General features: G+C 40.8%; 2 protein-coding genes across 4 annotated transcripts in view; one reads left to right on the top strand and one right to left on the bottom strand.

Moving 5' to 3' along the window:
• The window catches only part of ILDR1 (immunoglobulin like domain containing receptor 1), a 290,612-nt gene extending 275,877 nt beyond the window's left edge, over window positions 1-14,735 (top strand). For 2 of the 3 annotated variants that reach the window (XM_053220928.1, XM_027060974.2), the window contains 5 exons: window positions 1,402-1,521; window positions 1,864-2,010; window positions 8,348-8,479; window positions 8,694-9,514; window positions 13,672-14,735. In XM_053220928.1, coding sequence (XP_053076903.1) covers window positions 1,402-1,521; window positions 1,864-2,010; window positions 8,348-8,479; window positions 8,694-9,514; window positions 13,672-13,713 — 1,262 coding nt within the window. In that variant the 3' untranslated portion in view covers window positions 13,714-14,735. The remainder of the gene's footprint in view (window positions 1-1,401; window positions 1,522-1,863; window positions 2,011-8,347; window positions 8,480-8,693; window positions 9,515-13,671) is intronic. The other variant, XM_053220929.1, reaches the window with a different exon arrangement.
• SLC15A2 (solute carrier family 15 member 2) overlaps window positions 757-26,198 on the bottom strand; it is a 67,183-nt gene continuing 41,741 nt past the window's right edge. The window contains exon 22 of the mRNA XM_027060973.2: window positions 757-1,031. Within this exon, the coding sequence (XP_026916774.1) occupies window positions 1,014-1,031 (18 nt within the window). The 3' untranslated portion in view covers window positions 757-1,013. The remainder of the gene's footprint in view (window positions 1,032-26,198) is intronic.

Raw genomic sequence — 26,198 nt, 5'->3', positions numbered from 1 at the left:
GAATTGTAAATATGACTGCCAGCTAAGCAGGAGCAAGTCCATAATGCGAAGGGTTTTTTTGTTTTGTTTTTGGTTTTTTGGGTTTTTTTTTAAAGAATTTGAAGATGTCCCCTGGCACTTACTGTGGGTGAAATAGCAGGAATGTGGAAGCTGCCTGGATCCTCTGACTGGACTTTAAGCCCTGTTAGGACAGAGGAGTCTGGTTCCTTTGCAGATCTTCCCAGTGTCTGACTCAGTGCTGGACCCACAAAAGGTCTTTAGTGAAGATTTGTTGCATTTACTAAACTTGAACATACCATTCATCTATCTTCAGTAGCACAGTGCTTGGTGCTCATGAGAACTGAAAATCCTTTCTTGAGCATTGAATAACATTTACCCTTAAAATAGTGGCATTTCATCCTTACTTATTCAATTCATCTCATAACCCATCCCTTCAAGATCCAGAGGGATCCATTCATAGCCAGTGAGGGATCCAGGCTGTGGAGTTTTCTACCCACTTTGGAGAGGACATTAGAACTTAGTGGTTAACAGCACCAGCTTTGCAACAGAGAGACATGGATTTGAACCTACTTATGCTAAGCATTATTTCTCTGTTCTTAGGCTAGTTTCTTAGCCTCCTGGAGTCTTGGTTTCTTCATCTGAAATGCAGCCAATCATAGTTAGTGTATCAGGATTGTGTAGAGTTTGATTATGAATAAGCAAAAGCTCCAAATATTAGTGACTTAATAAAGAAGTTTTTTTCTTCTCATGTATAAATTTGGAGGTAGATAGTCCAAAACTAGTGTGGTGCCTCTGTTCCATTAAGTCCTCAGGGATGGTCCCCAGCTCCAGCTCACCAAGAAAGTCTTTTTCTCCCCCATGGTCCAAGATGGCAGTCATCACATGTGCTTGACTGATAACAGTATAAAAGAAAAGATGAAGAAAAGGACAAAGATGTTCCCCAACTGTTTTAAGAAAGTTCCTGGGAGCCATCTTGTGACACTTCTGCTTACATTCTATCCACCAGAACTGAGTCACATGTTCATGTCCACCTGTAAGAGATGACAGGAAGTAGTTACTTTATTCTAGATGGCCATGTACATGACCAAAAATTATAAGACTGAGAGAAAAAGGGAGAAGAGACCTTGAGTGACAGTGTAATGTCACCTCACCCACTGTGAGCTGTGGTGGGAATTAAATGAGGTGATGTCCAAAATCCTTTCAAGGCACCTGGTAGGGTTCAATGAAAGGTGAGTTCTACCATTATTAGACTGTTTGGAGAAATAGGATGGTCTCAGAAAAAAGACAGAACTATGAGGGGGGCCCTAAAGATGTGGAAGGACAGTGCTGAGTCCTAAGCCATAGGTTACATACCAGGGCCCTCTCCTTTAACACCTGGTACTTTCTCCCTCCTCCCTGCAGGAGCAGACCTTGTGATTAATGAAGTGATGTGGTGGGACCATGGAGTGTATTATTGCACCATTGAGGCTCCAGGGGACACATCAGGAGACCCAGATAAGGAGGTGAAGCTTATTGTTCTGCGTAAGTGCTGTTGGAGCTTTCTATTTAGCCACCTCATTGCTGTGACACTTTTACATACAGCACAGAAACAAGCAAGCCCAGGTTATTGTTGGATTGCCAACCTCTGAAGGTCCCTTACCAAAACTAAACTTTATTTTTTTTCTTTTCCTTTTCCTTTTCCTTTTCCTTTCCTTTCCTTGTCTTTTTTTTTTTTTTTTTTTTTTTTTTTTTTTTTTTTTTGCTGGTATATTGGTCAAGCTTAACCTATAGGTCAAGAGCTATATTTATTAGACCTCTAGAATGTTAGACCTGGAAGCATTCACCTGCATATTTGGTTAGCTTCCTCTTGGTGTCTCCCTGCAGACTGGCTGACAGTGATCTTCATCATTCTGGGAGCCCTCCTCCTGCTCCTGCTGATTGGAGTGTGCTGGTGTCAGTGCTGTCCTCAGTATTGCTGCTGCTACATCCGCTGCCCCTGCTGTCCTGCCCGTTGCTGCTGCCCCGAGGAAGGTGAGAGAGGACAGAGGGGCAGTGGGATGGGGTGATGCTGGAGCCTGGTATCCCAAATACATGAGCTTCACACACACAAATCAAAACCTTGGGTCCTTCCAGGTTTTCCTCCATGCCCTTCTCCCCTCACAGGCTCAGAGGTCTTTGACCCCAGCACAGAATATAATGCTAGAGGAAGCTTCAGACCCAAGTGGGAAGATTTCTGTCTCTCCACATCCGAGCCTGCCTGAGGCCTCCTTCCAATGGTTCTGCCTATTGATGGCATTTCCTCAGTGGCCCTGAAATGCCTGTGCTTCAGTATTTGCTCCTAGCTCTCACCTTGCTTGGACAGGGAGTGGCTAGAGCAAGTGGTTTGAATGTAGCAGTGAGAGAGAAGGCCACCCCTTAGAGAGGACTTGAAATGAACAGATAGAGGAGAAAGGAGTTAAAGCAGTGATTCTTAAACTTAAGAATCACCTAGAGAGCTTGTTAAAACTTAGTTGCTGGCTCTACGTCCAGAGTTTCTGGTTTAATTGGTTTGGGGTAGCCCAACAATTTGTATTCCTCAAAAGTTCCCAAGTGATGTGATGCTGCTGAGCTGTGGGCCACACTTTGAATATCTCTTTTTAGATAAAGGAAAGAGGTTTAGATGAAGGAGAGAGGGAACGGAAGATCTTGCTCTTAATGTGATCTTTCTTTGGGCTAAAATTTGACTTTTTATTTTTTTATTTTTTTCAAATGTTTATTTATTTTTGAGAGAGAGAGAGCGACAGAGCACGAGCAGGGGAAGGGCAGAGAAAGAGGGAGACAGAATCTGAAGCAGGCTTCAGACTCTGAGCTGTCAGCACAGAGTCCGATGCAGGGCTCGAACTCATGAACTGTGAGATCATGTCCTAAGCTGAAGTCAGGCACTTAACTGACTGAGCCACCCAGGTGCCCCTAAAATTTGACATTTTAAACCAAAATTATGATATACCCTAAAAAATTTGGCTGTGGAATGCCAAATTTTTTAATAGAAAATTATTCTATAATGACTTCTTAATAAATAGATGGAGTGGAATCACCTGCTTTAAATGGTAGGAATTTTGCGTTCTTAAAATAACATTTTTTCCCCTGATGATACAAGTAAGGTATGACATTGTACAAAATTTGAGAAATTTGGGAAAGTGTAAACACTAAGCACTCAGAGATAATCACTTTTATCAGTTTGGTTCATTTGAAAGGAAATTTTTTAAAAGGAAATATAAGGAATTACCTCTTAAGATAGAAAAAAAACTTCATCTACAATGTCAAGAAGGCTAATGGCCTGAGTCTGGTTTCAGGTCTGTGTTCCGAGGTTTTTGTTTTATAGGAAAAGAGAACTAAATTTTTTTTGGATGTCTGCTATGCGTAAGCCCCTTCCATATATTTCCCTCTGTGAATCCTCACAACCCTAGAAGACTGTGTTATCACTGCTTAACAGATGAGGAGACTGAAGGTCAGAGAAGTCACACAGCTAGTAAGTAACAGTGGCAGTGTGGTGTTGAATCCATGTTCACCTGATGTATGAATGCCCGAATGTCACACAGTTGAGGCTGCCACAGCCTCTGTGTGTAGATCACAGTGGGCTTGGCAGAGAAACCAATGACCTCCTGAAAGAGAGGGAAAATAGCAGAGGACTCAGTACTGGGCTGTGGAACTCCCTACCTTTCAAGAGCCTCTGGGACAGATCCCAAGGAAAAATCACTATCACTGAAGTAGTAATATGTATGAAGAGATGAGAAAACTGCTCCCAAGATGCCTTCTTAGAATCCCTAAGTCAGTGGGGCACTAAAAACAGGCAGAACCGGGGACAAAGCCCACACAAATGATAAATGTATCCACTATCAGTAAGCTGATAAACACGTTTGGGGGAGAATGATTTCTCTTAAGTGGTTAGAGTTCATTTAGAAGAACTGGTAAAATAAAGAAATGCAGGCCACAAATAAAGGTCCCTGAACTTGAGCAAATGAGGTCACTTTCAGAGTGAGTCACTAAGGCAGACTGTCCTGAGAATTTTGATGACAAGAGGAGATTACATAGAGAGGATTGAAGTTGTTAAGGAGGGCTCTTGCATGGGGAAGGGTTTGTGTGTGTGACTGTTGGTTAGAATAAGAAAACCCCAAGTGTATTTGTAGGCAAAGAACCAAGGCCAGTAGGAAATGAGTAAAGTGAAGCCTTATTTTTTTAACGTATTTTTTTTTTGAAAGAACACAAGTGGGGGAGGGGCAGTGAGAGAGGGAGACACAGAATCCAAAGCAGGCTCCAGGCTCTGAGCTGTCAGCACAGAGCCTAACGCAGGGCTTGAACCCACTAACCATGAGATTGTGACCTGAGCCTAAATCGGACGCTTAACCCACTGAGCTACCCAGGTGCCCACCCCTAAAGTGAAGCCTTATGAGGCAAGGCGATCACTGAGCAGGAGGAACAGTTGGGATTGACATCAGGTATACAGCAAAAGAACTACCTGTAGAAAGGAAGGGAAGGGCAGCCTGACCTCTGGAGAAAGGGGGGAAGTCATTAAAATGTGGGGGATGATCCAAAGTGTAAGGGAAGAAGCTGAGGGATCTCATACCAGCCTGTCTCAATTTCAGCAAATCAGAATTCTAGAGGCAGAACAGAGCTTGAGAATGACATCAGTGCTTCTTGACCTTCTCTGACCACAGCTCACCTCCCTAACTTGCTCCCGCTTTACAGTGAGTTAATAGAGGACCAGCGAGGAGAAAAAATGAAATGACACCAGATATTAGTAACTCTTGATATTTCACTTAGTACTGGTAAATGACCCACAGTAGAACTTAAAAGATGAAAGTGATTGAAACTGATCCCTACATCGGTTACTGGCCATCCTCCCCACAGGGCTTCTAGGCATCCTGTGTAGTAGGGCCACAGGCCACACTGGGAATCTCTGATCTACCCACCCACCTCCCCATTCTGCTTACAGCAGAAGGAAGTAAGGCCTAAAGAGACTTTTGCACAATTTCACACAGCTCGTTAGTGGCAGATCCTGGACTAGACATAGCTCTCTTGATTCCATGCCCAGGGCTGGTTCCTCTTCCTCAACCAAGATGATGTCATCAGCTGAAAGTTCATGGGGAGGGGAAGACATGAGAAGTGGGGACCATTTAAACTGCTGCTCTAGAGGAGGGAAGTGGGGTCTATAGATCAGTCAAGGGAAGCCAGTTGAGGAGGGCTACTTGAAGGCGGTTGTCTGACTGCAGTCAGCTCTGGCAGCATGGGGCCAGAAGCTAAAGCTGAAATGGTAAGAGTTCAAGTGCATGGGATTCTAGGGAGCTCCTCAGGATGTCACTGAAATGATTAGCCAGCCAAGTTACGGGGACTGGTGTATGGGAAAAAGTGAAAGGACTATGTGACCATGGTTCAAAAGAGGGTAAAGAAGGAGTTCTTTAAGAGTGGGGAATGGCTGGTAAGCAGTTACAGGCAAGTGCAGTTGGAAGGCTTCAAGGCACCACAGATGATCTTGACTGCAGGGAAGGAGAGGCAGGTGCTGTGTCATTTCTGTCATGGAAGAGATGTCTTAAAGAACATGCCCTGGGTTTTCCTCAGAAGTGAAGATAAATATGCCTTTGGTAGTTTAGGCTCCAAATGTATACAGATGTATACTTTTGTTTCCTATGGGATCTAAAGCAAAAAAAGTGACTTATTATAACAATGAGAGCCACTGTCTCTTGACTGTCTGTCATGTTGGGGCATTTCAAATGTATTGCTTCATTTAACCTCAACAACTTTATGAAATAGGTATTTCCATCCTTAGCTTACAGATGAGGAGCCTGGGCCTGCACACTCTGGAAGGTCACTCAAAATCAGACTCCTGGTATACACTGGGATTCAGGTGGAAGTCCATTGACCCTCAAAGCTTGTATTTAAGGAAACTAAACCCTGAGGACCATAGTTCTCAGGAGATTCTTGAGAATCCTCAGTAGACAACTCTAGTTGAGCTTCCTGCACTTGAATTAGGGAGCTTGTTGAAAACACAGCTGCTGCTTGCTCTGCGTGAGACTGAAGGATATCTGGGAACAGGACCCAGTAATCTGTATTTTTAAGTAGCTCATTACAGTGATCAAGGCAGACTTTACTCCACTGAGGTTCAGAGATAACTTATTAGGAGTTTTTTGAGGCTTAGCTACTTTCTCCATGTCTCTTATTTTATTGCCCATCTGATTCCCCACTAGGTGAACAGAAAACCCTGACATCCCTAGGGGACAAGAGGGCATAGGAGAAGCTCAGAGGTTGTGTTTTCTACTCCCATCTCAACAGTTCCATTGCATCAGGGAAGGGAGGGGCCCTGGGGAAAAGGATGTGGCAGCTAAGAAGGGAGCAGGTGGGTTAATCTCTGAAGTATGGAAAATTTAACAGGAAAGCTCATGGAGGATCTGGAAAGGTCTCTCGAGAGTTATCTGTGCAGAGGGTCCCATTAGTTAAGTCATTTGGGGAGCAAGGAGTAAGCCCAACTTTCCCTTTCTCTACTGTTGAATTAAGAGAGTAGGAGAAGGAAGTGGCCAGGATTCAGTTAGAGGGGTGGGGGGTGGATAGAGTTGTTCCCAATTGAGCCAGATGTCCCCAGGCCTTAGAGGCAGAGGCAGGTCTGGAGTGGGTTTTGAAAGGTATAGAGCTGAGTTGGAGAGTAACAAAGGGAGGAGGTACAATTGTGGAAGGTTTTTGTTTTTTGTTTTGTTTTTCATCACAGAAATAAAGGAGTCTGGGGACTCACTGATTTGACAGAAAGGACACAGGCCTGGGCATCAGAATGGCACCTCTGGCCATCACCAGCTATGGGACCTTGAACTGAGAAGTCAACCTCCCTGCACCCAGCTTCTTCATCTAATTCCCACATTAACAGATTGCTCTGAGGATTAGTTAGCCTATATAAAGTGACTGGCACATACGTATTAAGCAGGGCATTATGTGTGCTGATGGTAGCACATATAGGAAGCTAGGGGAGGCATCTGTTAGCAAGAGGGAGAGGAAAGTGCTGAAGCATGTGGGGGGTCTAGAGTGCTGTCCAGTGGCATGAAGGTGTGGCAGCTGGGTGAGCTTCTCTAAGTTTGCATCTGATTTCCTCCAGGCTGGGCTATGACGCACCACCAGGGCTGGAGCTCCGGACATTTCTGGAGGCTCTGCTGCAACCACTTCCTGTTGTGCTGGAAGTTTGTTTCACACTGGAGTCATTGGGTCCAGATGGCCACTTAGCTGTTGGCCTCAGCAAATCCCCGGCCCTTTGCAGTAGGGTCCAGAGTGCCTGTCTGCCCCTCTTACTGTGCCAGGAGGAAGCCTGAGGCAGAGCCCTACTGCTTTAGAGGTGGCCACAGGCTTGAGGAACCCAGGAGGAGGTGAGAGTGCCAGCTGGGGGGCCTGAGGCAGGCACTTCCTGCCTGAACACACAAGTCCTTTTCCTACATGCATGGATGGACTGAGACCTTGGGACACAATCACCTTAAAATAGAAATTCATGAACAAACCAACTAAATGATTTTGTTTTTAATTTACACTCATGGGGGCAGAGAGGAGAGGATTGTGTCCTTCAGACTAGCTGCACTAGGGTATCAGAGTGACATTTCTATTGATCCCTCGTGCTTTTTTTATATGATTTTCTTTGCCCTGAAAGGAAATGGTATTTCCCTTCTCCCTTCTCTGCCTTCACTGCACCACTTAGAGATTCCCCCTACTTAGGATAAGGAGAAAAGTAGAAAGGATCCACTGGGATCTACTTCAGCTTTTTGCATCTCTTGCCTCCCTTCCACTAGTTTCTCCTCTCCACCCCCAGGGTTGCAGGGCTGTTGTACCAGCTAGAACATTCTTCAGTGTCCCTCCCTTTACCAGTAATTCTGCCCATTGACCTCAGCATCTACATCCTTTTTTTTTTTTTAGCTTTTTCCACTCTGAGTGGGCAGCCCTGAGCTTCCCTGGCAGTCCCTGACTCATAGCTGCCTTGAAGTCCTTTGCGTCTGCACCTTCTAGATTTGGCCCGTGGCTGAAGGCCTTGTTGGCCTGGGACCCAAGATTTCATTGCCTACTAATACCCACGTATCTACCTACGTTTTAGGTGAAACTGGGAATGGCAGGACGATACAATATTTTCAAGACTAGGAAGTCAAGGTTATAGGTATGCTTTCCTTGGGAATAGGGGTTGCATCCTGTACCCCAGGAGTCCCAGCTCCTTGCAAGATGACCAATTAGTTACTATTCCCTTAACTTTCACTCCTATGTAAGATAGGTCAGAAACTGGCCTCTTAGCAAAGCCTCCTAGCAAGAAAAGTGAGGTGGGAGGTGTGGGGCTTGTCCTGGCTGAGGGTCCGCATTTCTCCTTTTTCCCCTCTAGCCCTGGCTCGCCACCGGTACATGAAGCAGGCTCAGGCCCTAGGCCCTCAGATGATGGAAAAACCCCTATACTGGGGGGCGGACAGGAGCTCCCAGGTTTCATCTTATCCAATGAACCTGCTGCTGCAGCGAGGTAAACCTTGCCAGAGATTTGGGGTGGGAGAAGGCAGAGGGTAAGGGTAGGAATATGGGCTGCATTGGGGCCTTCATGACAATATAGTGGATATCTATGATCAAGGGGACGGGATGGATGCAAGCTGAAAAATGTGGCATTTTGGTGCCATGGTTCTGAGAAGCCATGTTTTGGGCCAGCCATTCTGTATGTTCTTATCCTTGTTTCCATTCAGATTTGTCCCTGCGATCCAGCCTCCCACAGATGCCAATGAGCCAGACCACTGCTCACCCTCCCATCACCAATGGTGTCCTAGAGTATTTGGAGAAAGAGCTGCGGAACCTCAACCCAGCCCAGCCTCTGCCCCCTGACCTCAAAGCCATATCTGGCCAAGCCTGCAGCATGCTGTCCTCCCTGGGCTCTGAGGTTGTGGAACGCAGAATCATCCACCTGCCTCCACTGATCAGAGACCTGCCATCCTCCCAGAGGACCAGCAACTCCTCCCACCAACAGTGGCTCACTCCAATTCCCCCTGGACCCTGGGATCTGAGGGAAGAGAGAAGGCAGCCCCACTACTCTGCTTTTCACCAGGAGCTCCAGGACGGGGAGCCTAAGCGCCGAGCATTGGAAGGACGGGAGCTGAACCAACTTCGGAGGGGAAGGCGCCACTGCTCTGGGCTGCGTGGGTTACCCACGCCCTGGGCAGACAGGGACAGCCTCAGTGACGGCCCCTCGTCCAGTGAGGCCCGCTGGTGGCCCAACCACCTATCTGCTCGGAGCCACTACTCAGGCCGACCTCACAGGCCTGGCCCCCGGGAGAATGCCCAGAGGCCCCGGAGGTGCAGGCCCCGCAGCTACTCCCCGCCCTTGCCTTCCGGCCTCAGTTCCTGGAGCTCTGAGGAGGATGAGAAGGAGAGGCAGTCCCGGAGCTGGGGAACCCACCGCCGCAGCTCACACCCCTCACACTGGCCTGAGGAGAAGCCACCCAGCTACTGCTCGCTGGATGTCATGCCAGGCAAGAATGGCAGGAAAAAAGGGAGTGTGGAGAGGCGCTCGGTGAGCCTGGGGCATCCTGCTGAGGGTCGGGCATGGGCGGAGCGGGGCTTGGCCACAGCTGGCAGAGGCCACCCCACGTGCCACCAGTGAGAGTACCTCCTCCTTGTTTTGCAAAGCTTGCCTCATGGGCTTGGTGAGACCTCGCTCGAAGGGGCCGGGTGAGTGCAGAGGGCCAGGAAGGGCTCGATGCTTGATGCTTAAAACAGGGCCTTCTCATCCTCAGACCAGCCTTCATCACAGTCTGGTGAGGCAGGGCTTCCCCATTTCACAGATTCAGAAATGAGGCTCAGAATAATTAAGTGCCTTGTGAGTAGCGGAGCTAAGACTTAAACACGGGCTTTATGGCTAAGGCTTTACTTCCTGTCATACCTGCCTGTCTTTACTTAGCAACCGTATTTCCATACCCCAAATTAGAACATGCAGCCTGACAGAGGACATTTGTGCCACTTCTGAGTGCTGCAAGTCAGGGTGCAAGGCCTTGTTGTATTCGAGGATGAGGTCCTCTGAGACCCCCTGGAAAGAATCCTTAAACTGATGAAAAAAAACCCCAAACCAAAACAATAAATACCTCATATCCCAAATATGGGTAAAACTTTAGGGTTCTGTGAACAGGCAAGGTGCTAGTCATAGCTTACCAGCCTAAAAGGGGCACAAAGAGGGATTATAGGCCTTAATTTGTTTTGTTTTTTTTAATTAAAAAAACCTTGTTTTAATTTATTTTTGCGAGAGAGAGAGACAGAGCACAAGTGAGGGAAGGGCAGAGAGAGAGGGGAACACAGAATCCAAAGCAGGCTCCAGGCTCTGAGCTGACATGTGGGGCTCCAACTCACAGACTGCAAGATCATGACCTGAGCTGAAGTCAGACACTTAACTGACTGAGCCACCCAGGTGCCCTGGCCTTAATTTGTTTTTTAAGATGTGACTTAACAAATCATTTTATAATTAATATATCCAAATGATGATATTCCCTTAATGTTGTCACTTTGCAAAGTTATGCTGCTGTTGCTCAAAAATATTCACGAACTGCCTTCGGAACCAATTTACATGAAAATATATTTCTGTATTTGACCTAAATCCTCTTCTGTTTGCCTCTGTTGAGATAGAGATATCTCTGAGGGAAGTTCCCAGAGTAGAGGATATCATAGGAAGAAGAATTTTAGTCTCTAATATACCTTCAAGGATACATCTGTCATTTGGAAATGCAAATACTGCTGTGATTTGTTTAAAAAACAATCACATGTATGTAGTGTGCAAAGAAACAGGGACGTTGTGGAAGCTATGGTGCTAGTCTTTCAGGAAAAGAGCCTTGGTGAGAGAGTAATTCATGAGGAAGGTCTGCAGGCACTTCTGAAATAATGGCAATTATATCATAGTCTCACAGATGTCCCATGAGAGAGGCAAAGACCAGTAACAATGAAACTTACTAGTATCCTTACTAAGTGGTACCTAGCTTCGGGCATTTATGCACCAATTTAATCCTTACAACACCCTGTGAGGTTTTTACTATTATTTTCATGTTACAGTGGATACAGCTCTTTCTTCCATGTTACCAGTAAGAAAATTATATCCTGAAAGAAAACCCGGAACCAGTTAGAGCTGGGACAACAGCTGTTACTTTAGTCATTAGTGACTAAACTGTCTCTTATTTTAACAGAAAAAAAAAAGTGTAATGTAAAAGCCAGTGTTTGGCCCCAAATCCAAGCCCTGTTTTCTTCTAATTTTCTTTTTTTCATTTTCTTCCCTTTAAGTTCAATTATGTGGTTTCTTGTAAGTGAGAGAAGGGAAAAAGGAACATTAATTAAGTTCCAGACACTGGGGTAAGCCCTTTCTAAACCTTATTTCACTTAATCTTTATAACATTAGGTGAGGCTCAGTGAGATTAAGTATCATGCCCTAAGTCACAAAGCCAGTAGGGAGTGAAACCAGAATTTGAACACAGACAGCTCTCTGACTCTCAAGCCTGTACCCTTTCAGTAACTCATAATGCCTCATTTGAAAGAAAGAAGAATCGTCTGGGGCAATGATGCTCTCCTTCTATATTTCTTCCTCAGACTTTATTTCTTCCCTATTTTCTGAAAGTATCACAGCTTCCTTTATCATTAAGATGTACACACCACTAATTCTAACACAGGCAAACCAAATTTTCTATTGCAAAGTTGCTCATAAGACCCAAAGATCTCACTAACGATCATTTTGAAAGCCTTCATTGTTTTGGATCTCTGAGCTTATCTCACAAAGAGTTATCAGTTTACTTTGTCACATTCAACTGTCTACTCATATTCTGAGTGACTAGAGGCCCAGGGCCAAAGCTGGCTTTAGAAAATTGATTGGTTTGAAAGGGCACAGTGTTTTGTTCATAGTTGGAATTTTTAATGCCTTTAGTGAAGCAAAAGTATCCAGGGCCAAAATCTCTTTGCATCTTTCCTCAGTGGGGCTGGTTGCTTCCCACACACTTTCCTAGCCTCTGAAGTCTTCAGAGTTTGCAGCTAACTTCAGAACTTATAATACAATTAGACCACTAGATGGCAATCTTTGATTATGTATAACTGGAAGTTCCTGTTTGCTCCTTGACTTGATGTTTCACCATTTTCTTAAATCAAGCTTTTGGCAGTTAGTTTTACCATAACTTTTTACAAAACACTTTTTAAAAATAGTTCATTAAATATTCAGAGCAATATGCATTAATCGAAAAATCTCTTGCTCACATGGAACCTTCTCTCTAAAGAATCATTAATGTTTAACAAATATATACCAAGGAACAAGGGCTTCCATCCAAAATATTACCCTGTTCTTTACACAGTGCCCATGGGAAAGTGGAAGTTATGTTGAGGAGTCTCCCGTTTGACTGCCAAACCAGTTGATATCTGACCTCAGGTCTGGTGTTTTTTCCACTCCATCAAACCTCAGAAATCTAAGAAACTGTAATGTCATGCTTTAAACTCCTGTGGTTTCACACTGCATTGCCCCATGTGTTCCTGACCTCCTTCAAATTGATTATCTTTCTTTCCAATCTTGCCTTATCATAAAGGGCTTCCCAAGGCATTTCTGGTTTGTTGCAAGCTTGGCCTATACACACCTCTTATAATATGAAAGAAAACTGCATTCCTTCCTCTCCTAGTTAAACTCAAACTTTCTGTAGAGAAGCCAAGATTTTTTTTCATTTTTCTTGACTCAATTTAATAAAACCTTTTTTTGATCAGTATACTTAATCTTCTACTTTTAATACAATGCCTATTCCTTGATCATGTGTAGGTTTTTCTTCAGCAAGCCCTGCACAAGGAACTTTCCTTTTGTCCCATTTCATTACTTTCCTTTGTATCAGAGAACATTTATCCCATAGCATTTTGATTAGAAGTCGTGCCCCCTAAAAATCACTTTCCTAATAAAATGGAAACACAATTTTTCTATAGCAACATGAATGTATGTACATATACAATGCATTTTGAACAGTATGTTTTGGGACAGATACCTTATTTTGCCATTTCAAGTAAGATAAGAAAGGTCACATTCATGGACTACAGCTGTAGATATTCAAAACATAGATAGAAATCCCCTACAATATATAGTTAGAGAAATATGAGAAATGTAGACATAGTGCTTGCCCTGATAGAACAAGTTGAAAAAGCCAAAAGATCAAGTGGACTAACTATTGAAGAAAAGCCACTGAGTTTGGTCAGGAAGAGATAATTAATGATCTCTGAAAAATAACTTGAGAGAAATACTAAGGTATGAAGCTAAACTTTTTAGAAGGGCTGAGAAGGAATGGTTCAGGAGAATATGAGTAGAAAAAGAACTCGGCCATGTCTTCATAAACAAATGGTAGGGAGATGGGCTGATGAATGGACAGGGTACTTTTTTTCAGTCTAAGGGACACTTAAAGATGTTAAAATCATCAGGTGACAAAGTGAATGAGACTAAAACTTTCAAAAATTAGAGATGTTTGAGGGAGCCTCCAGGGAGGTATGAAAGAAGAGAAACTTCAGCCTGGGGAAGACACTGGCTTTATGAAGAGTCAAGAAATAATTTTTAGATTCATACATGCTGTCCCAGCATCCACCACTCATCTATGATTTGAACACAATCAAGTGCACCTTGTGTGTTATATGCATAGACAATAGATCCCAGCTGACTGGATTTGTTTGTGTTCTATTCCACAGGAGAGAGACAGCTCCCATAGTGGAAGGAGTGTGGTCATTTAGTCACCCGGCACAGAACTACTTCTTTGGCTACTTCTCAGCTCCGCAAGTCATCAGCATCACCTAGATGTCCAGCTGACTTGGGACGGACTCTACCAATCCGTTTCTAACAGTTCTGGCTTAGGTTCTGAGAATAAAACAGAAAAATATTAAAAACATGAGTTTGAGGGGTGCCTGAGTGGCTCAGTCAGTTGAGCGTCTGACTTCGGCCCAGGTCATGATCTCACGGCTTCTGTGTTCTAGCCCCGTGTTGGGCTCTGTGCTGATAGCTCAGAGCCTGGAGCCTGGTTCGGATTCTGTGTCTGCCTCTCTCTCTGTACCCCTCCCCTTCTCATGCTCTGTCTCTTTCTGTCTCTCAAAAATAAATAAACATTAAAAAACCTGTTTAAAAAACAAGAGTTTGAGGAATTCATGACTATAGTGTTAGCTTTGGCTCACACTCTGCACATTTAGAGTACCTGACATGTAATGGACCCTAACTGGGATGTGATCCCTCAGAAACTTAGTAGCTGGAGTCTTCAGCTAGGTTACACACTCAGAACCGTGGCCATTTTCACAGAACTCAGGAATCTTGAAGAAGAAATCAAACATGTTTCAGGTGCAGGAAATTTATTGAATAGTATGTGAGAAATTTCCATGGGAACTTGTCTCTATCTCTATAGCATACCTCCATATTAGGAGTACACTTTGCTGCACCTATGCCCATTCCTGAGTGCTCTTGAGGATCAAGTCAGAGATAGCATGGGAAATACTCCAGCAGCGTGTTCTCTCATGGGTTATTTATGCAAGTGTCGAAAATCACAAGAGGCAATTTTGCACCAAACTTGTTCCTGTCCCTTGTTTTCATTTTGCTCTTTTTTTTTTTTTTTTTTTTTGCTTATATCTAATTTATATATTCTTACATATTATGTATCCATTAAAATCACTTTGAATGCTTCTTGGGGACAACACAGTATATAAATAAATTAGAAACAAAATGTACTGACCTAAGGATTCTGCCCCAAATAAATACCTACTTTGATGTACTTGACTGAATTGAGTTTTCTTCCCAACTAAAGCTCAGAGTAGAGCCAAGCCAACTTGGATAGTTTTGGAGTCACCTTTCTCTTGGCACCACTGAGCCTTGCAGATTTGAGATTTCCCAAGCAGAAGCAAGAACCCCAGGAGGAGTGGGCTATGCCCTCCCTATAATAAGCTGTACTACTCCCTCCCATTTTCTCCAGCCCCTTTGGTGGTTTCATGAACCCATTTGTGCTTGATGTAGACACCCACCTTGAGCAGGGAAGGAGGTGGTCTGAAAGGAGGGGTGTGTCTGTGTTCCTCAACAGTATCTTTATGTGTATGACCTTAAGCTCAATTTAGATCCTGTTGACACATCCATTTTTCCCCCAATCTCATTAATTACATCTAGAGAAAATAGGTTAAATGCCTGTGTTGGACAAAGGTTTCTTTGGGATTTTTGATGTCTGTAATGTAACTGGATCTAAAATAGCAAAACAGAAAAAGAAATTAACAGTTAAGACATAAAATTCAGGGGTGCCTGGGTGGCCCAGTTGGTTGAGCATCTGACTTCAGCTCAGCTCATGGTCTCCCACGTAGCAGGTTTGAGCCCCATGTCAGGCTCCATGCTGTCAGATCTTCTGAACCCCCTTCTTCTGAGCATCCAACTTTGGCTCAGGTCATGATATCACGGTTCGTGAGTTCAAGCCCTGTGTCAGGCTCTGTGCTGACAGCTCGGAACCTGGAGCCTGCTTTGGATTCTGTGTCTCCTTCTCTCTCTGTCCTCCCCTGCTCACTCTCTTTCTGACTCTCTCAAAAATAAACATTAAAAAAAATTTTTTTTTTATGAGGAAAGGTGTCATTTCAGTAACCGAAGTTTGTGTGTGTCCTGAGATAATGTCCACACGGAACTGCCTCTGCAACAGGGCTAAACTGGCCATATCTCCCCATGGAATAACTTGATGCCCCTGGATCAAACCAATTTTGGACTGCCCAACAGTTACAACTTTCTGTTCTGGATAATTCAGATCCTCATCAAAGTCTCCTCTCACATGAGCATAATCAGCAGTCTTGAAGATAGTCATAACTCTCTTTGGTGCAAAGGTTTCCAGTACACAGAACGTGCTGAACCTTTCCTGGCACCAGCAGTTTTTTTAATTTAGCTGGCAGTATGTTGTACCAGTGTGTGATGTCTCTTAATACTAACACCAACATCTTGTCACTGGGCTGTGCTCAGTCACCACAACTGCTACCTCAGGAAATTGGATTTTTAATTAAAAGCTCTCTGAAATGAAATCTCAATGCAGGCCAGATAGTCTCACTGGAGAAAAATAGCAAACCTTTAAAAGTATAATTAACACTAAGTTTGTACAGTGTCTTCCAGAAAATAGAAAGGAGGAAATACTCCCAACTCATTTAAGGAGACCAGTGCAAAGCCACTGCAAAAGTCATTACAAAAAAAGAAAACCACAAAAAAAATCTCTTCTGAACTTATATGCAAAAATCATTAACAGACTATTACCAAATATTTTAATACTTAAAAATAATTATACACCATGAATAAATGGGATTTGGCCCATATATGCAAGACTGGTTAGCAGCATAGTAAAAATAATCTTGAAAAACAAAATTGGAGAACTTATACCTTCCAATTTTAAAATGTACTATTGGAGCACCTGGGTGGCTCAGTTGGTTAAGCTTCCAACTCTTGATTTTGGCTTAGGTCATGATCTCATGGTTCATGAATTCAAGCTCTGCATTGTGGAGCCCACCTGGGATTCTCTTTCTGTCCCTCCCCTGCTCATTCTCTCTCTCAAAATAAATAAATACACTTTAAAGTAAATAAATAAATAAATAAATAAATAGTACTATACAGCTACAGTAATTAAGAGAGTGTGGTACAAACATAAGAATAGGCCTATTGGTCAGTGGAACAGAATTGAGAGTCCAGAAATAAATCCTTATATTTATGGTAGACTGATTTTTTACAAAACTGTTCAGGCAATTTGGTGAGGGAGGGAATGTCTTTTTTGCAAATGGGGCTAGGTCATTTGGATGGCCACATGTAAAAAAATATATTTAGACCCTTACTTCATATGTACACAAATAATTGAAAATGGATAATAGTTCTCTTTTTTTTAACTTTATTTTTTATTTTTTTTTTAATTTACATCCAAATTAGTTAGCATATAGTGCAACAAGGATTTCAGGAGTAGATTCCTTAGTGCCCCTTACCCATTTAGCCCATCCCCCCTCCCACAACCCCTCCAGTAACCCTCAGTTTGTTCTCCGTATTTATGAGTCTCTTCTGTTTTGTCTCCCTCCCTGTTATTATATTATTTTTGTTTCCCTTCCCTTATGTTCATCTGTTTTGTCCCTTAAAGTCCTCATATGAATGAAGTCATATGATTTTTTCTTTCTCTGACTGACTAATTTCACTCAGCATAATACCCTCCAGTTCCATCCACGTAGTTACAAATGGCAAGATTTCATTCTTTTTGATTGCTGAGTAATACTCCATTGTATATATATACCACATCTTCTTTATCCATTCAATGGATAATAGTTCTAAATGTAAAAGTTAAAGCTGTAAAACATTTAGAGAAAAAGAAGAAAACCTTGTGTCCTTGGATTAGGTAAAGAGTTCTTAGATATAACACCAATAGCATAATCTTTAAAAGAAAAAAAATTGTAAATTGGATTTCATCAAAATTTAACACTTTTGCACTTCAAAAGGCACCCTTAAGGAAATAGAAATACAAACCACAAACTTAGAGAATTCATTCACAAATCTTTGATAAAAATACTTCTAACATTCATCTCTAAAGAAATCTTACAACTCAATAAGACAAACAACCAAATTTTTAAAACTAGGCAACATTCGAATAGAGATTTCACAATGGAAAACATAAAGATGGCTAATGAGTACATGAAAACATGTCTCTATCATATCATTATCTTTAGGAAAATACAAATTAAAATTACAATGAGATACCACTTCACACCTTCTAGAATGAATATAATAAAAGAGACAACAAAAAGTGGTAGCATGGATGTAGAGAAATGGGGATCTTCATGGCTGCTAATGGAAATATGAAATGACTGTAGCTGCTTTGAAAGCCTTTTGACAATTAAAAAATATATATTGGACATAAATTTATCATACAACCCAGAAATTCCACTCCCTGGTATTGCCCAAGAGAAATAATACGTGGACATAAAAACTTGTATAAGAATAGAAGCCTTATTTATAATAACTAAAAAAGTAGAAAAAATCCAAATTTCCGTCAACTGGTGAACAGATGAACAAAATGCGGTATAGCCACCCATACAATGGGATTCTATTCAGTATAAAGAAAAACAAATTACTGATACATACTACGACATGGATGAACTTCAAAAACAATATGCTAAGTGAAAGAAGCCAGATACAAAAGACCACATAGCATATAATTCCATTCAAAGGAGACGTGCAGGAAAGACAAATCTATAGAGACAGTAAGTAAATAAGTGATTGCCTAGGAATGGGATTGGAACAGGAATTGACTGCAAATGGACAAGAGGTTTCTTTTTGTGGTGATGGAAATGTTCTAAAATTGCATTGTGGTGATAGTTGAACAGCTTTGTAAACTTATTAAAAATCAGGAATCTGTATGCTTATAATTGGTGAATTCTATGAAATGTACTACACCTTAACAAAAATCTTTAGTAGGTTGAACGTCATTCCAAAATGTGTTCTCTGATATATAATGAATGATAGAAATCCTTTTAAAATATGTTCATATGAATACTAGTTTTAATTTAAACAGTTTTTTGTGGGGCCCCTGGGTGGCTCAGTGGGTTAAGCGTCTGACTCTGGCTCGGGTCAGGTGCGGTGGTCGGTGAGTTTGAGCCCCATGTGGGGCTCCGTGCTGACAGCTCAGAGCCTGGAGCCTGTTTCAGATTCTTTGTCTCCCTCGCTCTCTGCCCTTCCCCTGCTCATCCTCTATCTCTCTCGGTCTCTCAAAAATAAATAAATGTTAAATAAATAAATAAATAAATAGCTTTTTCTTTTCTAACAGGAAAAGGGAAATTGAAGCAAAATTGAAAGAATTGTTAAACTTCAAATATTTCACTTGAAGAGATTTTATTTTTGAAAAGACCTCTCTTGGATTATGAAAAAAGACAAAGGAAAATGTTGAGCATTTGGAGTCATTGTGCTTTAAAATCCCAGGTTTCAAATAAACTTCCTGGGGAGAGTGCTAGACACTCTCACTTTCCCTCTAACCTCCACTCACCTCTCCATTTAGTTTTGTGGTCAAAGTAAAATTCCTAGTTACATTTCTTTTTAAAGACCTGTAAGATATAATTTTTATTCAACATTATTTTTCAAGTTCTGCAAAAAGGATTCAAAGAATTCTCACAGGCATCCTAGAAATCAAAACCTTTTCTGGTCTCTTGCAATACTGTAGAGTAAAACCCTGTGCTTTTTGGGGGGTAATTTCACAGAGGACAGAGTTCATTTTAAGTTCAGCTATATCAAGACAAGAAGTAGTTAGGCCTTTGGACTTCTTCCCCTACTCATGCTCTCTGTCTCTCAAAATAGATAATAAGAATAAACTCAAAAAATAATTTCAGCCTAATTGAAATTTATTTTCCTCCACCCCTGTTGTAGTACCCTCATAATTCAGTTCCATGTCTATTCCCCCAGGATTGTACTGATAAATATTAGTGAAATCTTGTAATTTTTTTTTTTTTTTGCCATGCAGGACACTTGTTCTTGATATGACTTGGTGATTGACCCCACAGGTGTTTTATTATCTGCCTCTAGTTGTAAATATGGAGGCAATGGAGGAGAGTTTAGTAGGGCATGAGGAGAATGGCATTCCCTTGCCAGGTAATCACCTTAAGTAGGGTCATCACAGGGTCTTCAAGCAAGGCAGGATCACCATCATCAATCAGGGGTAAAGGGACTGCTTTTGCTGGCAACAGGGCCTCAGTGGTGTTTCCAATTAACAGATATTGTAGTCATCTGAATCCTTTTACGGTGACCATTCCATTCCTGGGTTCCATTCTTTCTCATTTGATATCCTATCCCCTTATCTTCTTTACTTTTCTCTGAATATCTGTCTCCTTGTTTGTTTTTGTCTCTGTTTCAAGCTGTGTGTCCTCCCACTTCAGCATTTCTTTTGATACTTGCTTATCTGTCTGCTTTGCTGACCACCTTTTTTTACAGGATTCTAATTTCACCCTAACTTTGGCTTACACAAAAGGTTCCATGGTGTCCACCCAATCCCCCAACAACCTATAGACCCTTCAGTTTGAGTGTCCTATAGCATGTGACTGATTCTCTATACCTTTGTCTCAATTCTAAATTCTCAACTCATGAATCCTACTTGGGCTAATGTCCATTCTTGGTCCAATCTCTAAAGATGGCAGAGTCAATTAGTACCTAGGGCTTGCCCTCATCTGGGTTGTGGCTAGAAAATTTCTCTGAGAGGTTTAGGTAGGGAGGATTCTGTGGAGAATGTAAAAGAAATATTGATATGGTCCTTGTCTTCAGGGAATTTAATACCATGGGCTCAGAGCCTTCTCTGCTTCATTATTAGAATTCTGGCTCCTTTTGAGTTTCTATAATTGAATATTGAAGAGGTCATAGATGGACTTAGCCCAAGGTAAGTCTACAACAACAAATTCTAAATTACTGAAGATCTGAACTTTCTTCCCTACTCATTAAACTTAACAGAGTAGATGGTAGTATTTATGGAGTGCCTACTATGTCCTTCTCAATGCTTTGCACATGTTATTTTATTCTCTCAGAAACTCTATTAAGGTATTATGACTCTTCAGAAATCTTGCCAAAGGTCCTATAGTAGTAAATAGAATAGAGATTCAAACTAGAGTTTGCTACTCCAGAGTCCATGTTCCTTCTAATAATGATACAAAGCTGCCTCCCTAACTAGAGCAATAAGGAACTCATCATTAGCAACTACTAAATCTGCCTCTTCTAGAGGTCCTCGTGTTTCAGAAGACTCCAGAGCAAAGCAGAAATCCGGCGTCTTATAAGTAGATTGGGTTGGCTTTGTCATGGCCCAGCCATGGAAGTAGACAACATGCCACTACTCAAGCTACACATAGAAAAAAAAGGTCAATAAAACAAAACCGAAATCATTGTATTTATGTTTTTAGAAAGTAAGTTCACAGGAATCACTTTATTTTAAAAAAAGGAATGAAGGTGGAAGAAGCTGATCAAAAGGTATAAACTTCCAGTTATATGAAATAAGTACTAGGGGTGTCACGTGCAACATGATGACTGTAGCTAACACTGCTGTATGATACATAAAAAGTAGTTAAGAGGGCAAATCCTATGTGGTCTCATCCCAAGACAATTTTTCTTTTCTTTTCCTTTCTTTTGTTTATTTTCTTTTTATTGTATCTATATGAGGAGATGGATGTTAGCTGAACATATTGTGGTAATCATTTAATAATATATGTAAATCAAACCATCATGCTGTATGTCTTATATAGTGCTGTATGTCAATTATTTCTCAATAAAACTGGAGGGAAAATATACTGCAGTAGGAGAATAACCAAAAAACCCTTGGTTCTTATTTATTTATTTATTTATTTATTTATAATGCACCTTTAAGAACAATTTAGGATTTGTGGTTCTGGACAAGAAGGAGTAGCCACATCCCTTTCTAGTCCTCCCTCTTACAACTAAAAAATTTTGGACATAACATTGCAAACATAGGGAGACTCTGAAAGGTAGAAAGAGAAAGGTGAAGTGCCTAGGGATCTTGGGAATGGTGGTGAATTCCCTGGGTTTCTTTCTTGTTTCCTGTATTTCTGGTACAGGAGGCTGGAGAAGCCTACAGCTGAAACTGCCAACAGGTACAGCCAAAGATGTACTACATAGTGGCTATTCCCCCTAGCCAAAGAACTGGAAAAAGAGCAGTGTAGCAGAACATGAAACATTTTGACAATATCCACCTTATTCCGGCCAAATACCAATGGCAAAAGTCTACTACAGTTGTCTGTGGGACTGAGCAGGAAGCTGAACTTTCATTCCTCAACCAATGATAGCATTCTGAATCCCTCACCATGCTGGTGTCCATGGGATCAAACAGTGATAGCAAGCAGTACTCCAGTTCCACCATTGGGTAGCATCAGCATGACCAAGCAAAGAGCTGAGCTTCCAACTCTCACCCACAACTAAGAGGCAAAAAGAGATGATTCAAAGAAGGGTGCTAGTCAGCACCCTTCTTTCTTCCTGCCCCCTGTCAACAGGGCCTAGTGGGAGGAGCTGAACTTCTATTTCTACTAGGCAGTAATGAGGTGGAATGAAGTGATGCACACTGACCCTCCACCTTCTCTGTCCTCCCGACCTCCCTATCCTCAGTTTAATTGGCATTCAGCAGAGAGTTGAACTTCCACACCCACCTTCATCCAGTAGCAATGAGGTGGAAGAGGGAAGTGTGAAGTGGTGCTAGTTGACACACTGATCTCCCTTCTGACATCAGTGGGACCCAGCAGGGAGTAGACTTCCACTGAAACCCAGAAGCAATGAGTTGGTGCCAGTTGGTACTCCACTTTTGCCAGCAAGGTGTCAGAGGACCTAGTGGGGAGCTGAACATCCACCTCCACTTTCCTGAGTCATCTAAAAAGTGTGACTTCTTACCAAAGAAGAAAAAGATTAAATGATAACCATAATCTAGCATAATACACACATGTACAAGATATGGTTGAAATTCACTCATCATCCTAAGAACAGGACAATTAAAATTCGATTGAGAAAAGACAGCAGATGCCAATGGGATGACTCAGATGTTGGAATTATCTGACAAGGATTGTAAAGCAGCAATTATAAAAATGTTTCAGCTAACAATTACACTCATGAAACAAATAAAAAAATAGAAAGTTTCAGCAAAGAAATAAAGCTATGAAAAAAGAACCAAAGAGAAATTTTAAAACTGAAAATTACAATAAATGAAATAAAACTCACTAGATGTGCTCAATAGTAGATTAGAGATGACAGAGGAAAGAAGATTAATAAAAGAATAGATTATAAAAATTATCCAATCTGAACAACAACAAATGAGCCAGAGCATCAGGGGTCTGTGGCACAATACCAAACTATCTAACATTCATGTCATCAGAATCCCAGAAATACAAGAGAAAGAGAATGAGACTGACAAAATATTCAAAGAACTATTCAAAGGCTGTAAAATTTCCACATTTGATAAAAGGGATAAACTTACAGATTTAAGAAGGTTAGTGAACCACAAAAAGCAGAAACCAAAAGGAAGGAATCCAGGCCACAACACATCATAATCAAACATCAAACAAACAAACCAGAAACAAAGAAAAAAATAACGAAAGCAGTTACAAAGAAATTATGCATTGTCTATAATAGAAGAATGGTTCAAGTGGCAGCAGTTTTTTTGATGTATTAAACAATTTATTGATTATACAGAGTGATTATGCCCAGGATGTATGGTTTAGATCCCATGGCAATGACAACCCCCATGTCCTGGACAGCAAATTTTTATCTGAAACTATGGAGGCCAGAAGGAACTAATGCAACATTTTCCATGTGCTTGCTGAAAGAGAAGAACTGTTAACCCTATTTCTATATCCAGGAAAAATATACTTCAGGAATGAAGGGAAAATAAAGGTAATCTCAAATGAAAAAGAAAAAGAAAAACAAAAACTAAGAATATTTGTCACCAGCAAACCTACCAGTAAGAATGGCTAAAGGAAGTTCTCTAAACAGAAAGGAAGTGATAACAGAAGGAGGTTTGGGAATTCAGGAAAGAAGAAAGAAAAATGGAATGGGCTTTCCAAAGTTCCTTATGGCTCTCTTGTTCCCCAGGTTTTCTTTTAAAATATTTGGCTGGTCTCTTGCTGCTTCAACCTGTAGTGTACCCCTAGGCAACTGTGATGCTGACTTTGACCATATTGCTTCTGGTTAGATATTCTTTTCAACAATACCAAGGCATAGAGCTTTTCTGAGATGTTCCAAGTCAGGTCAGTTTTCTTCAGCAGCAGCTTTTATCACAGAGAGGAAAAATAATTTTAAAATATAGAAAATAACAGAAGAAACATAAAGAATAGCATGAGATATTCTAGTTTCAATAAATTTGAGTCCCAGAAGGAGAGATAAAGAGACAGGAAGAAGAAAAAAAAAAGGAAAGAGAAGAAGAGGGAGTGGGAGAAGGAGAGAGAGGGAGAGACAGAAGTAAACACAGAAACAGATACAGAGAGAAATAGACAATAGGACAGAGGCAATATTTGAAGAGATAATGGCTAAAATTTTTAAAAAATTGATGTGAGACATCAAGTCACTGATTCATGAAGTCGTGCAAACCCCAAGCAGGATGAACATTAAAAAATCACATCTTGGCACATTAACACTAATAAAAACCAATATTTAAAAAAAAATTTATAGCTGGGGAGGGAATATTTCCTTCAATTCTTTTTTTTTAACATTTATTTATTTTTGAGAGACAGAAAGTGAGTGGGGGAAGGGCAGAGAGAGAGGAAGACACAGAATCCAAAGCAGGGTCCAATCTCCAAGCTGTCAGCACAGAGCCCAGTGTGAGGCTAGAACACATGAACCGTGAGACCAGGACCTGAGCCGAAGTCAGATGCTTAACCAACTAAGCCACCCAGGCACCCCTATTTCCTGCAATTCTTATTTGATTTGGTGCTGACTTTTTAAACAGAATGATGGAAGCCAGAATATAAAATATGAAAGAAAATAACCACTAATCTAGAAATGTGAACCCCCAAAACACACAACAAAAATATCCTTCAAAAGTAGAGAAGTATTTTTTTCAGACAAACAGAAACTAAGAATACATCCACAGAAGAGTTGCACTAAAAATTTCTTCAGGAAGAAGGAAAATGATCACAGATTAAAGCAGGAAATGCAGGAAGGAATGAAAACAGAAAGAGTAAATATGTGAATAAATCTAAATGATTATTGAGTGTATGAAACAATAATAATATTGTCTTGTGAGATCCAACATATATACAGAATTAAAATGCATAAAAACAATAACACAAAATGTAGAAGAGAGTAAATGGAATTACAGTGCTCTAAATTCTAACCATTGCCATGGTAGTGGTTACACTAATCATGTATATTTACTGTAAAAAGCCCAGGGTGTATGTAATGATCCCAAAGATAATCACTAAATAAAAAAAGAAAAGAATGTACAGCCAGTAAAAGCTAATAGTGGGGAAAATGGAACAAAAAATATTTGATGAAAAAGAAAGCAGAAAAGGAAAACAAAAAAGATATAGTACAGACTAGTTGAATAGAAAATAAAAAAATTTAAAAAGATCGTAGATAAAACTTAAATATACCAATAGTTGTATTAAATATAAATAGACTAAAAATTCCAATTGGAAGACTTACACCAGACTTTTTTTTTTTTTAACATATGGTGCCTACAAGGGACACACCTTATGGGTAAAGCCAAAGAAAGATGGAAAGTAAAAGCATGGAAAAAATTATCCCATGTAAATATTAACTAAAAGAAAATAGCTTTAGCTATATTAATATTAGATACAGTAGATTTTAAGGCAATAAGCTTTAGTAGAGATAAAGAGGGACATGGCATAATAATAAAAAAAATCAATTCACCATAATTCTATATGCATCCACAACATAGTTTCAAAATATATAAAGCAAAATTAGACAGAAATAGACAATCTACAATCATAGCAGGAGCCATTTGCTGTGACAAATAAGGAACATTGCTTCTGATATTGACAGAATGTATTTTTTTAATAGTGTGCATGCATTGTTTACTAAAATTGACCTGGACTGAATGCTGGTTTGTAAAACAAGCCTCAACAAATTTCACAGGATTTCATTTCATTTACAAATATATTCTCTTATGACAATGAAATTAAAGTAGACATTAATAACAAAAGCATAATATAGGCTATCTTCAGATGTTTTAAAATCAAGCAGTACACTCATAAACAACCTGTAGGTCAATGAATAAATCACAAAGGAAATGAGAAAGTATATTAAACTTGACTGTAATGAAAATACAACATATAAAAACTGATAGGATCCTACAGTTGAGCAGAGGAAATAAAACAATACCATACACTTATACTACAAGGCAGAAAATGATGAGAATGTCTTCCATCAATTAACAAATAGATCACTACTGAACCTGAGAGGTTGCAACAATCATGTGTATCTCAGTGATGTATCAGAGAAGGTCTCATAAAAGTAGTAACATTTGAATGGGATTTCACAGGACAAATGTGATGAATATGGAGAGTTATAGGATAGAGACAAAATAAAAAGCAAAACTAACAGGTTGCACCTCAAGTTATAATTAAAGGAAGTTAATGATGTTAAAAACGTTACTATCCTAAATACACAAATTATAAAAAGAAGAGAGAATGAGAATAAATTGTCTCATCATTAGAGAAATACAAATCAAAACCACCATGAGATACCACCTCACACCTGTCAGAAT

This window comes from Acinonyx jubatus, chromosome C2, assembly GCF_027475565.1.
Source record: "Acinonyx jubatus isolate Ajub_Pintada_27869175 chromosome C2, VMU_Ajub_asm_v1.0, whole genome shotgun sequence".
NCBI classification, from domain to species: Eukaryota; Metazoa; Chordata; class Mammalia; order Carnivora; family Felidae; genus Acinonyx; species Acinonyx jubatus.
The sequence above is the reverse complement of the archived record's forward strand: the minus strand, read 5'-3'. Positions and strand labels throughout refer to the sequence as shown.